The 13161-nt window shown below is 48.5% G+C and overlaps 1 protein-coding gene across 1 annotated transcript; it reads left to right on the forward strand.

Annotated features, from left to right (window-relative positions):
• Positions 1-1697: 1697 nt before the first annotated feature.
• On the forward strand, positions 1698-11832 carry Herpud1 (homocysteine inducible ER protein with ubiquitin like domain 1). Its single transcript, XM_048432485.3, has 8 exons — positions 1698-2177; positions 4626-4703; positions 4797-4871; positions 6262-6392; positions 7841-7963; positions 8602-8952; positions 10260-10368; positions 11065-11832. The coding sequence occupies exons 1-8, from the start codon at positions 1713-1715 to the stop codon at positions 11227-11229; spliced, it is 1497 nt and encodes a 498-aa protein (XP_048288442.3). The 5' UTR covers positions 1698-1712; the 3' UTR covers positions 11230-11832.
• The last annotated feature ends 1329 nt before the right edge of the window (positions 11833-13161 follow it).

The following is a 13161-nucleotide window of genomic DNA, read 5'->3' on the forward strand; positions in this document are numbered from 1 at the left end:
AAGAAGAACAACAAACAACAACAGAACAAGAGGAGGACATCAGAAGCCAGTCACTCAGCTAGCCACGGAGAAAGAAGTAAAGAAAGGTATACAGAAATAGAGAAAGATAAAAGCCCAGAGGCCAAAGGTAGACAGCTTAACATAAGAAAAGCTGTCAAGAAACAAGCCAAGCTAAGGCTGAGCACTCAAAACTCAGAATAAGCCTCTGTGTGTGATTTACCTGGGAGCTGGGTCCCTTAAAAAGCCGAAAGAGCAAAAACAACACTCAATATTTTGGCATTCCAACGTGAGACTTGAATATCCATCTAGAGCCTGAGAAAGCTGGAAAAAAAATTGACTCCTTTAAGAGTTTGTGCCTGCTAGTGAGCCCTTGAGCAGCCAGTTTGTTAAGTAGGAACAACAAAAAAAATGAAGTAAAAATGCCTGCCATAATGCAAACATCAGCATTCTAGGGCTCCTGGAAGGTTGAACGCAGTTCCTGGTCACGAACCTCCCGGATGCAAGCTTTGGGCTTGGCTTTCACAACCCGACCTGAGAGTGGGCGGAGCCAGCTGCTAGAGCACAAGGAGGATCCAGGTGTAGCTTAACAATCTAAAGTTAGCTGGTGAGGTCAAGGAAGGTTAAAAGATATACAGTAAAAGAGGTCCAGATGGAAACAAACAAACAAACCTCTAAGCAGGTTCCAGTGTGTTTTACAGTGTATGCAGGCATAAGAAAGAAAGAAAATGGGTATAGGCAGGAATAGAAATAAATAGATTTAAAATAATAAGTAAATTCTTTAAAGAGAAGATGACAGATACATTCACCCACGTGTATGTGCATGCACACACATGCACACACAGAGAATGCCATGTAAACAGGTCGAAAGTGGAACAATATACCCGGAAGCCCATAAGTACCAACGACAGCTGGTAAGCCTGCAGAAGGGGCACAAACAGAAAATAGTACTGCCCTACACCCTAGTCTGAGACGTCTACCCTCTACAGCTGCGAAATAAATTTCAGTGGCTTGAGTCCCAGTTTATGTGCCTGCCTTCTGGTTGTGCGGCAAACTCACATCACCATCCCTGCCAGGTCTCTCTTGTTACTCCTCTGACCTCCTGACTCAGCTGAAAGTCCAGGTGTCCCAAAAGGATTGGGACAGAGATGGATGGGATCAGGGCAATGCCAGTTGTGCTTTTCACGTTAGAGGGACCAGTGGAGCGCTGACAACACAGAGGCCTCTTTCAGATTCCAGGAATCTACGATCACTCCTGTCCTTGTCTCAACCCCAATTTAAATGCCATTAATAGTAAGGGGCAAGTCCCACACTTGGTGCAATGTTAAAGCCCAGGAGTGCGGGCAAACTGGCAGGTGCCTGAATCCATCCTCCTCCTCTCAGCTCAGGGCGACGCGAGTCTGCTTTCTTTTTGCCTCTAAGGCGCCAGCTCAGGCAGACTAGTCCGGGAGGAAAGGCGTCCCTGGATGCCAGGCTGCGGAGCCACCGGGGGAAATGCAAGCGGACGTGTGCCCGGTGCCTGGGGTCAGAAAGGGAGGAGGGCCGCTTTGTGAGGGAACAATTTGCAGAGCCTGCTAAAGTGGGAGTCAGGCGGGCCGTCCGGACTCAGGCACGCATGTACCCCGCGGTAGGGCCGCTGAACAGGACCAGCATCCCGGAGCGCACCCCGACATGGCCGCCGAAGCCTGGCTCCCGAGCCGCAGCCGTGACTCGGGATGACGCAACCGCGGTGGGTTGCATCAGCCCGCACCCTCGCGCTCAGCCCGCCCCATCGCCGCCCTGCTTCGAGCTCTGATTGGGCCACGTTGGGCACTGACCTCTGTCTCAGCCAATGGGCTGCAGCCACAGGGAGTGCTGTCTGTCGGGCCCTGGTGCGCAGCGCCCATAAAAGGTACCCGAGACGGGGGCGCGCGTCCCAAAGACGCCAAGTGTCGTTGTGCTGTCTCCGACGGCCGCGTCGCCTCCCGCTCGGCATCCTTGAGCGCAGCCGAGCCGCAGACGCCACAGGCATGGAACCTGAGCCGCAGCCCGAGCCGCAGCCTGAGCCGCAGCCCGAGCAGGTCACGCTGCTGGTGAAGAGCCCCAACCAGCGCCATCGCGACTTGGAACTGAGCGGCGACCGCAGTTGGAGTGTGAGCCACCTTAAGGCCCACCTGAGCCGAGTCTACCCCGAGCGTCCGGTGAGTGGGAATCCCGGGGTGCCACGCCCGGCGGGGCTACCTGAACTCACTTGTCACGCATCGCAGGGCGCGGGGCTCCTTCCTGTCCTACCGTCCCCGGTGCCCCTCTGCTTGCCCCAGGATCTGTCATCTCTTCCGGGCCTCCACCCCTCCGCGCCTGCTTCCTGCTAGCTCCTTGTCACTTTGCCTCCTTGTATCTCCTTACTCCCGAGGCTGTCACACGTCAGCTCCACGTCCCTATACCGCTTCCTCGTCCTCCCAGGTAGCACACAGCCTTCGCCAAGTCAGGGAAACAGTAATTTGACCTTGGATGAGTCATTTCCCCATCTGAACCACAGTGAACCCCCCCCCTCCCCAAGAAGACAACTAGGTGACTAGATATTCCCAATTCGACTTGCATCCATAAGAAATGTGAAGGCTGCCAAACAAGACTTCTGGGTGCAGCGAGGACGGAAGAGTGCTTGTGCCAGCTTGGGACAGTGGTTGGAGGGCGGGGGTGCTTGCCCAGTCACCAACTTCTGAAGGTCCGACGTCCAGAAGCTAGACGTGGCTCTTCTGCCACCTTCCGTTGGCTGCCCCTCCCTGTAGCTCAGCGTTCTAGAGGCTTTCCCCAGTCCGAAGGAGGAGCCCCCTTAACTTTCTAGCAAAGGGTGATTGAGAAAGGAAGCCCTGGAGTCGCCCAGAGTCTTGTTTGACGACTTCCGTGGGTCAGTAGGAGGCTTTCTTTTTTAGTTGACACATCTGTCAACAGCTCCCTTAGCCCCGCCCACCCCTCCGGTCCCTGCCACGTGACGGAGACTGTGCTGGACCTTCCTGTATTTACTTTGTACTCTGATGTTATGTAAGTGTCCACGAGTGCAGTTCTGGATCAAACGGGAGAGGGCAATCTGGTGGCTACAGACGGAGACTTGGAGCGGTTGCCTTCGAGCTCCAATCGGCGGTGGTGGCGCGTGGGTTTCAGTTTTTGTTCCGTATTGAGGGAATGTAGACCGACCAGACTTTTCCCTTTGAGTTGTTACGAACTTTCTTACTCTGGATGTAAGCTTCCGTCCAGTGCCCTCTGGAATTCCTCTGGGCGGTCTGCAATATCTCCAAGGCTGTTTCCATGAGACCAGGTGTCCTTGTTGGGAGGTGGCAGTTAGGCACATATGATGCTCCTGTGATCTCTGGTTGCATCATTTGTAGAACGCTGTGTTTTGAGGCTTGTTTTCCTCAGGCAAGGAACATTGGGCCTCCTGGATTTGAAGACCTAAGGTGGTAAATACAGGTCTCCCGGGTATACAAATCTGTGCCTTAAAAATTACCAGGAATGGGGTACCAGGAAGTTCAATGGGGCACTTCTGTACTCCAGTAACTGGGAACGCCAAGACAGGAGGGTCATGGCCTCCTGGGCTATACTAGTGAGAGCCTCTCTCTGAAATTAAGGAAGAAAGCATGGTCATAATTTCTGTAGTAGTGCTGCCATCGGGTGAGAACCCCGACTTTATAGTCATTATTTGCTTAGCATTTTATTTTCAAATTGGCCTTGAGGACAGAGTGTCAGTTTGAACCTTTAAAGGAAGAAAATAGTTCAAATCCACAGGCAGCTGTGGTTTGGTTCAGCTTTTGCTGGTGGTTGGCTTCACATTTAGAAGAGTATTTTGCAAATTAATGTGTATAGCACTTACCAGCAAAGCCAGTCAGAGCAACAGCGAACACAATATCCAGTATGGTTTTTGTTTTAGGTAGTGTCAGAAAGCCCTTATAGATGCTGATTAGTAAATGCACATTTTGTTGTTGTTTTGGGCTAACACTTCTTAGCCCAGACTAGCCTGAGTCATGTATCTGACTGAGGTTAGCCTTCATCTTGATCTTTCTGCCTCTACCTCCTAAATACGGGGATTATAGGCATGTGCCACCATGCCTAGGTGGGTGCAGTTTTTCTGGTCTTTTGTGGGGCAGTATTTTGAGATAAGATCTAAGTACATACTTTTGTAAGTATGGTTAAGAGAAATTTAAAAATTTTAGGAATGAGAATCATAAAAATGTGTGGACTCTTGGTTCTTTAAAGTCACTGGTCTGGAGGAGAACATGGCTTGGAATCTTGGTCCTAGCAGTAGGCCACCTCAGGTGCTATGGGCAAAGATTGACCACAGGTACACTGAATTTTCACTGCAGCCAAACCAGGTTTTAAAGTTTGTTGCTGCTGAGGCCCTAAGTGCAGTTTGTGTTTTTCGTAGCAGGCAGTGAGTCTCCCTCTGAGTAAGAAGTAAGGGGTGTGACCACAGTTCTTATGGGCTACAGGGTCATTTGCCTCCCGAATTTATTTCCATATATATTTGAGATTAAAGTTAATCACTTTTCTAATAAAAAAGTTTTGCATATGACAAATTAAAAAGTGTCTTGTGTGGTGTTGCGGCAAACGGTGGGATCTGTGCTGACCTTTGCCTTTCCTGCTGTTGTGCTCAGCGCCCGGAGGACCAGCGGTTAATTTATTCTGGGAAGCTGCTGTTGGATCACCAGTGTCTCCGAGACTTGCTTCCAAAGGTACTTTGTGGCACTCAGCATCACCTTTGGGGGTTGTCCCATTCCTCATGGGTTGAGTCCCGTTCCTAAGGTGTCTCTCATTACACTCCACAGCAGGAAAAGCGACATGTTTTGCATCTCGTGTGCAATGTGAAGAGCCCCTCAAAACTGCCAGAAGCCAGCACGAAGGTATGCGACCCTTTTGTGATAATAACTATTTGTGTCTCCAGTTCTCAAGGGAGGGAGAAAGGAAGTTGAGTGAAACTTGAGAAGTTCTAGTGTTCCCCGCCCTGCCCTAGCTGGATTTAGAAAGTGCAGTGAAGGCCGGGGGTAGGGGCACACAGGCTGCAGAACGCCTGCTGTGTGCAAAAGCAAAGTCACACCTCTGGCCCGAGGTCACTGTGTGTCCAGAATACAGACCAGAGTGGCTCTTGAAAGTGGGGTTTACTCTAAGGAGCATTTTGCTTTTGTTTCTATTTTTTTTCTTTTTTCTTTTTGTTTGTTTTTTTTCTTTTTTGGTTTTTTGAGACAGGGTTTCTCTGTAGCTTTTGGAGCCTGTCCTGGAACTAGCTCTTGTAGACCCGGCTGGCCTCAAACTCACAGAGATCCACCTGCCTCTGCCGTACTGAGGCGTGCTCCACCACCGCCTGGCCTTCTGTTTTTGTTTTTTGAGACAGGATTTCTCTATGTAACCGTGGCTGACCTGGAACTTACTCTATAGACCAGGCTGACGTGGAACTCACCGAGATCCACACTGCCTATGCCTCTGCCTCCCGAGCTGGAATTAACGGCGTGTGTCCCCACAGCCAAGCTAGAAACATTACTTTTTATAAAGAGTAAAGAAGTAGATATATTTCCTGTAGAAATTTCTGTCATGATTATTTGGACAGGAAAAAGCCACAGCCTTCCTTATATCATCTCTGAAGACTTTGGTTTGACAAACTCATTTGTTTTTCTGCTCCACGATGCTTGCTTAAGTGTACACTAAAATCTTCTAGTGTGCTAATGGACTTAAATTTGCATTCCAGTAGTATTTCCTGCAACATCTGAATATCACATAGGATTCTCTTCCCTTTACTTTGCTGCCACATTGTATGTGTCATCTTGTGGGTTCCATTTAATTTCTAGGCTTTATGATTTAGCACCATACATTTTAGCATCATCAGAAAGCTTTTTCACTAATGACAGTTGCGTTTGGAAGATTTTCCTGAGACTACAGTAGTTATTCTTAGGGAAATAGAAATGTGAATATTCTTTTTTTTAATTTTTAGTGTGTATGTGTAGATATTATATATCGGTATCTATATAGAGAGGTGTTTTTGCTGGGGCTTGAACCCAGGGCCTCATGAAGGCAAGGCGAGCACTCTGCCACTGAGCTACATTCCTCTGCCCCAGTATCTGTATATTGAAAATCATTGCAATGAACAAATACTGATTTTCTTCGCATTATATTGTACTTAATTTGTCAAGTCGAGGGGCGGGGATCAGGATAGGCACCACTGGTAGCAAGGCAGCTCTTTTCTCTTGATTGCACGCAGTTGCATCAGGCCCTGTACTCTGACATTTGTGTGTTACTCAGGGTGCTGAATCCACAGAGCAGCCGGCTAACACAAATCAGGCACAGCATCCTGGGGATTCCTCGAGTGATGGTCTAAGGCAAAGGGAAGCTCTTCGAAACCTTTCTCCCTCCGGATGGGAGAGCCTCTCCCGGTGAGTGTTGCTGAAGAACGTCACTGTGCTCCGTTTGTGTCTGGGTGAGGTGTGTTCCCACGGGTGCGGTCTGAGCTTCAGTACACGATGGCTTCCTCTTAAAGGCCTCATGGGTCTGTTTTTCTTAATATTAGTCTCTTGGCATATATTTTAAAAAGTAGGCCCATGAAATGAAAACACAGGCCTTTTAGCCCCTAAATGGGCGTGCTTCCCGATGGCTGCTACCTGCCCGCAGCCCTGTCCTTGTGGCTTCTTAAGTGACATTGCTCAAATGGCAGAATTGGTGACAAGATTGAAAGATAAAAGTGAAGCAAAGTACCAGGCGTTGGTGGCGCACGCCTTTAATCCCAGCACTTGGGAGGCAGAGGCAGGCAGATCGCTGTGAGTTCGAGGCCAGCCTCGTCTACAGAGTGAGTTCAGGGACAGGCTCCAAAGCTACAGAGAAACTCTGTCTCGAAAAAACAAAAACAAAAAACAAACAGAAAGATGGAGCAGAGTTTAAAAATGAAGTAAGTAGTAAGTTTTTTGAGTTATATTGCTAGATTTAGGGATAGGAGAGGAGTCCTGAAAAGCTAAACTCCTGGTCGGGAATCTTCTGGCCCTAAGCAAGATGCTTTATTGTTCTGAACATCCTGTTTGGGATGTCTTTTTAGGAACAGAAGCATTTATCGCGACGCCATTTTTATTTTTTCTGTTGTATTGATTTATCGCTGTGCAATTTTTATCAGTTGTGTTGAGGTTTCCTGACTCCTACCCAACAAGGCGAGTAGCGGGTTATGGAATGTGGGGCTTCCTCCCCTCGTGTGTATAAGAAGCACACAGCCCTGAGCCTCTCGTGCGCTTTGGGCAAGGGAAGGCTGTTGCATGCCGGAAGAAGTGAGTCTGGCATGGCACAAACCGTGTCTAAAAGTCGGGGCCTGATGGGAGCTTGTGCGAGTCCCTGACTTTCTGAGCTGCACTGGGCTTTCTGTAATTAGGGTGGAATCTCTCTACAAGGTTGTCAGGTGCTATCCAGCTGGGTGGGATACCAAGTGACCAGTCAGTCAGCACACAGGGAGGGTGTCACCTGCGCTCACTGCCACAGTGCAGATCCTGACTGGGGTCAGGGAGGAGGAGCGATGTCTCTCAGGAAGGGCTTGGGGATGTGGCTGGGACACTCCCCTGTAAAGCATGATCAGCGGATCCAATCCTGGGTGAGACTCAAAAGCATCAGCCTGTCCGCATGGCTATGCAGCTCTCCCTGCCGACATGATGTTTCCATGGGATCTGGTGAACCACCGCAGGAGCCTGTCCTCAGGGCTGTTGTGCTCGGTGTCCAGGGAGTACCACACAGTCGGCATGGTGGGAGCTGTCCTGTCTTTCTGACTTTAATTGCTGATTATAACTTATTATTAAGCTCTTTATCCCAAACCCACTCAAAATGCCCTTCTGTTTGAATCTGCATACAGGCCTGAAGCTGTCCAGCAGGCATTCCAAGGTCTCGGGCCTGGCTTCTCCGGCTATACAACCTATGGGTGGCTGCAATTCTCCTGGTTTCAGCAGATCTATGCAAGACAGTACTACATGCAATAGTGAGTCCCGCTGTGCTGGGTGTGGCCAGGGCTCCTTGGGTTGGAGAGAAATCTCTTCTGTGCTATAAAGTGCAGAAGGGAGAGGGCGGTGGCTTTCTGTCTGCCAGAGTCCTGTTCTTTGTGGTCTGATGTAGTAGAGTGGAAACAACAGCTTCCTGATTTGTGTATTGGTGTAGAATTAGTTCCGGATAAGCTTTGCCATGTGGCTCTTCTCAGACATTCTAAAGACATTTGTTTTATAGACATGGTGCTCAGTACTTTTAGTGGCTCTTAATTCTTCACTTGAATCCCAGCATCTGGGAGCCAGAGGCAGGCAGGTTTCTGTGATTTCGAGGCCACCCTGCTCTACATAACAGTTTCCAGGCCAGCCAGAGATCTATAATGAGATATATAATGAGTTTCAAAATGTTCGTGCGTGCGCGCGCACACACGCGCGCGCACATACACACACACACACACACACACACTAACACACATAACACACAATCTAAAAAAGATTATTCTCTAAAATGAAGACAAGTTAGGCATATGCAGTCCTAGTCATACTGTTAATCGTGGAAGCCCCACAGGGCTGAGAACACCCTGTCTTCACGATGCCCTGCCTTTAGCACTGTCTGCTTCTGTTGCTTTTATTTTAGCTTGGCTGCCACTGCTGCATCAGGAGCTTTTGTCCCGACACCAAGGGCACAAGAAATACCTGTGGTCCCTACACCGGCTCCAGCTCCTATTCACAACCAGTTTCCGGCAGAAAACCAGCCAGCCAATCAGAATGCTGCTGCTCAAGTGGTCGTTAATCCTGGAGCCAACCAGAACTTGCGGATGAATGCGCAGGGTGGCCCTCTTGTGGAAGAAGATGACGAGATTAACAGAGACTGGCTGGACTGGACCTACTCGGCGGCCACCTTTTCCGTTTTCCTCAGCATCCTCTACTTCTACTCCTCGCTGAGCAGGTTCCTCATGGTCATGGGCGCCACCGTGGTTATGTACCTGTAAGCAGACGGGTTCTCTCTTTTCCTCACTGAAAACGACACTGTGTTGTGTCTTGAGTACAGACGTCTTGTTTCAGTCTGTGGTCCTTAAAGGAGGTTTACTTCAATCCTGTCGTTCTGGCATTTCCAGTGCGAGGAGTCCACGATTTGACTGTGTGTCGGTCAGAGTGCAGAAACCCTGCATTAGGGACAGGACAGAGTGATTTTTATCAGACTGTAGCTGCTTTGCAAGACAAAGGTCAGACAGTGCAGTGACTGTTGTCTCAACCGTGAAGGGCCAGTGACCCTTTACACAACTACTGTTTGCTTCAGCTGTTCATGTGTGTAGAGCAATGGCTGCCAACTGGAGATAATTGTGTATCCTCTCCCGGGGGAACATTTGGCAGTGTCTGGAGGATGTCACAGCTAGAGGGCTGGTCTGTGGTTGAGTAAGTGCACCAAGGGCTGCTTCTATGTTTCCGGCAGTGTACGTGAGAGTTCACACTGTGAGGATCCGGCCCATGAAAGCTTGGCCTACAGGGATAGGTCTCTGGTTAGAGGAAGTTTTTCCTTATAGTAAAAATGGGTTTTTATTTTAGGTCTTTAAAATGTAAGAAGTACAACAATTAATATTTTGTCTTGAAAGTTGGATTTTGTTAGATTTTCCAATTAGAGTCTTTTATCAAATAGTTTTATAGTCCTAGAGTCAAGTATTTATGTGACCAAACTTAGATTATTATTACATTATGCATATGTATATATTACATATATATATGGTTTTATGCATGAATGCATTTCTACTTCTGTCAAGTTTGGTTTGTTTTCATTCCTGTGGTGCTAGGTCTAGGGCCCTGGTCCTCCTCCATCCAGGCAAGCAAGCACACTTTCTCTAAGCACACTCTTTTATAGTCTCAGCTTGTTCCTTTTTTTTTTTTTTTTCCTTTTTTTAAATTTTGAGATAGGGTCTTGCTGACCAGATTGGCACTGAACTCACTCTGTAGCCAAGGCAGGCTTTGAACTTTGAATCCTCCTTCTGTAGCCTCCAGGATTACTAGGCTCATGCCACTGCATGCTGGTTCTGTCGAGGTTTGCAAGGGCCAGGTTTAGTTCCTATTAATAAGCATTTTTAACACACACTGCATGCCAGCTGTTAACTTATTCTGGTGAACAAAAGGCAGCTCCTGCCTTTAAGGACCAGAGGCTTGAGAAAATCTAGGAGACAGACAAGCCAACAGTGCAGGTGGCAATGCACGAGCTTCGGGGCCTTAGTCTCTCGCGTGGCTGCCACGTGGCTTAACTGAGGGTATCTGTCTGTGCTTTCCTCAAAGGCATCACGTCGGGTGGTTTCCCTTCAGACAGAGGCCAGCTCAGAACTTCCCGGGTGATGGTCCTCCTCCTCAGGAAGCTGCAAACCAGGACCCCAACAATAACCTCCAGGTACAGTCCTCCCTGCCGTGCCACACGCTCCAGTCCTCAGTCTTCAGCCTTTCAGACTCATGGTCTGCCATGTTTTAAGGCTAAGTATTTCACGGTTTCAAAAAAATTTATTGTTACAGCAGCTATTTTTAAGACTTTGACTATTCTATATAGGCATATGGCAGTTGGAATTTTTGCATATGTTATGATCGGGGTGTTGGCCCACGTTTTGAGAATAAGAGCTATGTAACAGGGCATTTAACTATGGAAAGTGGTGATGGATCATCATTCTGATCGATTAGGCACATAAGCACATCTCAGGATAGATTTCCTGAAATGTACCATGTAGAAACAGAATCTTCATGAGGCATATTAGTGCATAACCCTAAAGGATATACTTTCTAACAAAAATTGGCTCTGTAGTGTGGCTACACTGACCATGGCCTTGGTTGGTTTCCTAGCCCAGGGCGCTGACCGATTGGAGGACTGGTTAGTGTGTGGCCAAGTTCATTACTGTTTGACAGTCGCAGAAGGTTAGGGTTCTTTTGTCAGGAGCTGTTTCCGCTACAGGTGTGCTGTAGACACCAAGGGGTGCCTCCTGCCATGAAGGACTCATCCCCAGGGACCAGTCGGCCTGCCAGGCTTTGCCCTGACCTGTCCCCAGGATCGATGTCCTCTAGACCCTAATTGGTTTTCCCGTTGTGGTTTTGCCTGTAGGAAGGCACGGATCCTGAGACGGAAGGCCCCAACCGCCTCCCCCCAGACCGTGAAGTGCTGGACCCTGAGCAGACCAGCCCATCGTTTATGAGCACCGCATGGCTAGTCTTCAAGACTTTCTTTGCCTCTCTGCTTCCTGAAGGCCCGCCAGCTATACCAAACTGATGGTACTTGTGCTGTCGCTGGCGGCTCTGACAGCTTGGACTGGATCGTCTGGCTCCAGCTCATTTTCCTCACCTGGCGTGACGCAGCAGAGTCATTGACAACCCACCGGATGGCGGTGTGCTTTTGTGCCAAGCAGAAGCACAAACTGAGACATGAAGCCGTGACACAAACTGCACAGGGCCCCTCATGTCTTTATTCTGAAGAGCTTTAATGTATACTGTATGTAGTTTCATAGGCACTGTAAGCAGAAGGCCCAGGGTCGCATGTTCTGCCTGAGCACCTCCCCAGATGTGTGTGCATGTGTGCTGTACATGGGAAGTCATAGACGTGTGTGCATGTGTGCTCTACATGGAAGTCATAGATGCAGAAATGGTTCTGCTGGTTCGATTTGATTCCTGTTGGAATGTTCAAATTACACTAAGTGTACTACTTTATATAATCAGTGAATTGCTAGACATGTTAGCAGGACTTTTCTAGGAGAGACTTATGTATAATTGCTTTTTAAAATGCAGTGCTTTACTTTAAACCGAGGGCGACTTGGCAGAGGAGAAACCTTTGCTGGGTTTTCTGTTCAATAATAAAGTTTTGCTATGAATGACTGTGGCAGAGACTCCCATTGTCCTGCAGTTTGCTGTGTCCTTTGTCACTGGAGAATCGAGTTCAGCTGCTGATTCTTAAATAACCCCAGTACTTCTTTTCCTAAAGGGCTGTTTGTACCAATGAGGGATGAGAAGAGGCTACGGAAGCTCCTGTTCACAAGGCCCATGCCTGTGTATGTCCGCATTTCCTACCTAAATATCACTAGCTTATGTAGGAACCCACCAAGGTTACCCCCAAATTCAAGGCCACACCCTAGCTCTTGGGATTTCCAGCTGTAAAGCCCCCCAGAATTCACTCCCCTACTATCAGGAACTCATGAGGATGCTCAGAGCAGCTGCAAACACAAGAAAACAAGTGGTTTTGCTCAGTTCACTCCAGCGGGCAAAGGGTCTGAGGCAGGCAAAGAAAGTCAAGGGGCCAGGGATCTGCAGCCCCCAACAAGTGTCTGGCCCAAGATTCAGCAGCATGGACTTCCACTCATGATGAACCTGCTTGTAGCATAAGACATTAATAGTTGTACTTTATGTCTCTGTATGTAAGCCACATGTTCTCAGGGAGCAGAGTGGTCATTTCCAGGGACTGAGCATCCCCTGCTGGGGAGAGGGTATGCGTGTTCCCACTGCATGAGGAAGAACTGTCATTATAGATGGAAGTGAGATTTTTTGCTGTTGTTTGTTTTGTTTTGTTTTTTTGCATTTATTTGGACATTGAGGATGAACTGAGGAGGCTGACAAAAGTAACTACAATGCTTCAACTCACCCTGACTGAGTTCGGTTCTCTAAACATGTGCATAGTGTGGTCTGACTTGCTTGCAGCCAGGTACCTTCAAATCAAAGTAACCTGGGAAGGCCCCACTCAATTAGCTCACAGACCTAAGGTCTGTCTCCTCAGAAGTTAAGTTGCAGCCTTAGCTCCTTCCTGAGGTCCCCCCATGGCTGACCAGCCCAGTCAAGATCACATGAGCCCATGGCAGCAATACATACACATCCCAGCTGCTTCCACCTCTCTGACAGAAAGTGGGTTACTACAGACTCTCAGCTCCTAGTCCCTGTGTGTCATGTTGGCTAAAATGGGTTACTCTGGTGGGCTAGCACTCTTGTTGAGTCAGGGGCTTCTTCCCTTGCTTGTGTCTGAGAACAAAGCATGTGGGATATCTCCAGCAAAGGCTGAGACTTCCCAGTCTAGGAGAGGGCTGGGATCTGTAGAAACAGGCAGGCCTCAACCCAAAGGATTTAAGGAGTTCAGAAGTGATGGGATTGTAATGGTGATGAGATCCTGGGTGCCAGGTTGGGTGGCTGTAGAGGAGGCATGTCAATCAGCCTGTGATAAAAT

Source organism: Myodes glareolus, chromosome 22 (assembly GCF_982192425.1).
Source record: "Myodes glareolus chromosome 22, mMyoGla1.1, whole genome shotgun sequence".
Lineage (NCBI taxonomy): Eukaryota > Metazoa > Chordata > Mammalia > Rodentia > Cricetidae > Myodes > Myodes glareolus.